Genomic DNA, 2,797 nt, shown 5'->3' on the forward strand with positions numbered 1-2,797 from the left:
CCTCACACCCTCCTCCATCCCCAGCACCCATCTCTGGCACCCCCCACCCATCCCCAGCATCCGATCAACAACACCCGGAACATGGTTACCCCCCACCCATCTCCCCCAGGGGCCATCCCCCATCGAGGAAGGGCTGGCATGGGCTCCCCACTGCTGGGGGACCCCAAAATGGCCTCATGGATGCCTTGGGCATGGCCAAGGCTCCGGCACCCGTTGTGGCTTTAACAAAACCCAGCCCATGGGCCAAGGCGGGGGCAGGAGGCCCAGGGGGGAGGCCCCCAGCCCTTTTTTGGGGAGGGCCCAGAGGAGAACCTGCAGCAAAACAAATCCCGAGGCATTAGGCGAGGTGTTAAAATAGGAGCCAGGCCATGTGTATGCGCTTTAATAAGGCTTCCACAGCTCAAATGACAATTTTAATCCGATAATGTTTGCAAATAACAGACAGAACAGTAACGGGGCCTTGGATCACATCTTGTGCCTGCATCCCCCGTGAGACAGGGTGATGCCACGGCACGGCCGTACGTCCCCCCTCGGAAACACCACCCTGACCCCGGCTCCTTCCTTCCCGCTGAGTTTAGAGACTTTAATTTTGCAACATTATAAGCTCAAGGAAGAGATATTTTTTTTTGTAACATTAAAAAAAAAAATCATAAGGAATTTCCAGGAAATATGTACACAGGCGAGTGCTTCAGTCGGGGAAGAAGAAAACCTCCGAAGGACGGAGGGGCTCCAGTGCACCAAATTCCTGCCAACATCTTTACCTTGGGAAAGAATACGCGGGTCCAAACTGACCCCCAAAAACCACCTTTGAAGAGCTCCATGGCCCCAAACACGGGCTGCTTCGCCACCCAACCCGCTGGGGACAGAGGAGAGGACTCGGAGCCCCTAGGCTCAGCCGAGCACAGCTGCAATTCTTGGGATAAAAAATAACTTTTAAAAGTTGGGATACGTGTGTGTCATCATCCCCCCCACCCCTTCTCACAGCCCCAAACTAAAGCTGGTGTGGCAGCGACCTGACTCCCCCCATCGCACTTTGCCGCAGAAACGAGTTAAAAGGCTAGAAAAAGGCAGAGGAAATGTCTAACTTTATTCTGGAGATACCTTGGGAGCGCCCTGTTTGTAAGGTCTGGAAGGGGTACGCTCTGTCCCGCTGCTCATGGGCAAAGGGGAGAGCTCCAGGTGCCAAACCCCAAATAATTATTAGTGCATTCCTGAAAAACTAGGAGAATTGGGGTGTGTGGGGGGGTGTGTGTGTGTGTAAAAATACAAGCTCTTCCCATGGGAAACTCCCCCCACCCGCACCCCCTTTGCCAGCTCCTGAGGGCTCCTGGCAGTCCCAGAGGGAAGGAAAAAGGTGTTCTCAAAAGTCGTTAAAATACCCCACAGTTTCTAAAAAAACCAAACCACAGTTCACAGAGAAAGATGGGGTGGGTGAAGTCATCCTAACTTTTGGAAGTGAAAGGCAAGTGGCAACCCCCCCGCTTCAGTTTTTTGGGTTTAATAGATAAGTTTTAAAAAAAGAGACATTCCTCACAAGTAAACGATTTCTTTACCTCCATGCTGTACTGAGAGAGTAAGAGTGGATCAAAGACAGGATTATCTGTAAGCAGGTTACGCTTAAAGAGTTCCCAGAGAACAGATCGAGATGGTTTGGATCTACCGGATTATAAACTGCTTTTCGGACAGGCGAGCGGCACGGGAGCGGAGTTGGGGGGTACAGGGGAACGCCTCCGCCTCCCTCACCTGTCAGCACGATATGCTGCTCCCTGCCACTAAACCTCCCGACCTTCCTCTTGCTTTATTAAATATAAAATGGGGAAACGTTCTCTTGAAGGCAGGGTGTCCTTCAGTGCAATCTGCTTTGACATAAGGCATTTTTTTTTCTTTTCTCAGAGGGGGGGCAGTCATTTCGGAATGGGTTTCTGCCTTCTGGAAGAGTCAAAGAGTTCAGTCCTGAATCCACCTTTTTTTTTTTTTTTTTTCCTTTTTTTTTTTTTTTTTTTTTTTTTTTTTTTTTTTTTTTTTTTTTTTTTTAATGTATGCCCTACCATGTCAAAATCCTCTTCCCTCCTGGTCACTCCGCTGTTGCCAATGCTTAGAAAACCATCAGTGTCCAAGTAAACCAGTCCCTGAGGAGAAAAAAAACCCAGACAACCACCAAAAGATGATGATACTTCCGGGATGAAATGTTAGTGCAGGTGTAAAGAAGGGGGCAGGGAGGAAAAAAAATACCCCCCCCCTCAACTCACCTTTAAATCCTTCTTCAGGCATACAAACTGGGGAAGGAAAGAAAGAGGCACGGCATTAGACGTCTCCCAACAAGTTGTTTCTAAAAGGACTTTTGAGGGGCGGCAGACCCCTGACCCTCTCAGTGACAGTGACAGGAAAGCTTCACTGCCCCTTATTTTCCACCTTTACAACCCAAATCCACCACAGTCCTCAGCCGCCAACGCTTCTCCCCCAAAATGACAGCGGCGAGATGCCTCCCTGAACCCCAAACCTCCCCTCACCTTGCATAACATCATCCATCGCTGCGTAATCTGCAATCGGTTCATCAGCCTGGAAAATAAAGCGGAGCAAGGGATTAATGAGCAAGCAAGCTCATTTGGGAGCTCCCAGCCTGCTCAGCTCCTGGCCCTGCTCTGGGGGGGAGCGGGGTCTCTTGCCCAAACGCATCTGGGAAGGAAAGGGGAGGACTCGCTTACTAATTTAACCACGCTTTGGGCTGGTGCATGCATGGCTCAGCAGCAAAAGCCAGGTGATAAATGCTCTTAAAAAAAAAAAAAAAAAAAAAAAA

General features: G+C 49.8%; 1 protein-coding gene across 4 annotated transcripts in view; it reads right to left on the bottom strand.

Annotated features, from left to right (window-relative positions):
• Positions 1-367: 367 nt before the first annotated feature.
• The window catches only part of USP48 (ubiquitin specific peptidase 48), a 30,102-nt gene continuing 27,672 nt past the window's right edge, over positions 368-2,797 (bottom strand). For all 4 annotated transcript variants that reach the window (XM_035901921.1, XM_035901922.1, XM_035901920.1 and 1 more), the window contains 3 exons: positions 2,511-2,559; positions 2,250-2,276; positions 368-2,129 (listed from right to left, as the gene is read on the bottom strand). In XM_035901921.1, the coding sequence (XP_035757814.1) occupies positions 2,107-2,129; positions 2,250-2,276; positions 2,511-2,559 (99 nt within the window). In that variant the 3' untranslated portion in view covers positions 368-2,106. The remainder of the gene's footprint in view (positions 2,130-2,249; positions 2,277-2,510; positions 2,560-2,797) is intronic.

Source organism: Egretta garzetta, unplaced genomic scaffold, assembly GCF_000687185.1.
Source record: "Egretta garzetta isolate BGI_Z169 unplaced genomic scaffold, ASM68718v1 scaffold69, whole genome shotgun sequence".
NCBI lineage: Eukaryota > Metazoa > Chordata > Aves > Pelecaniformes > Ardeidae > Egretta > Egretta garzetta.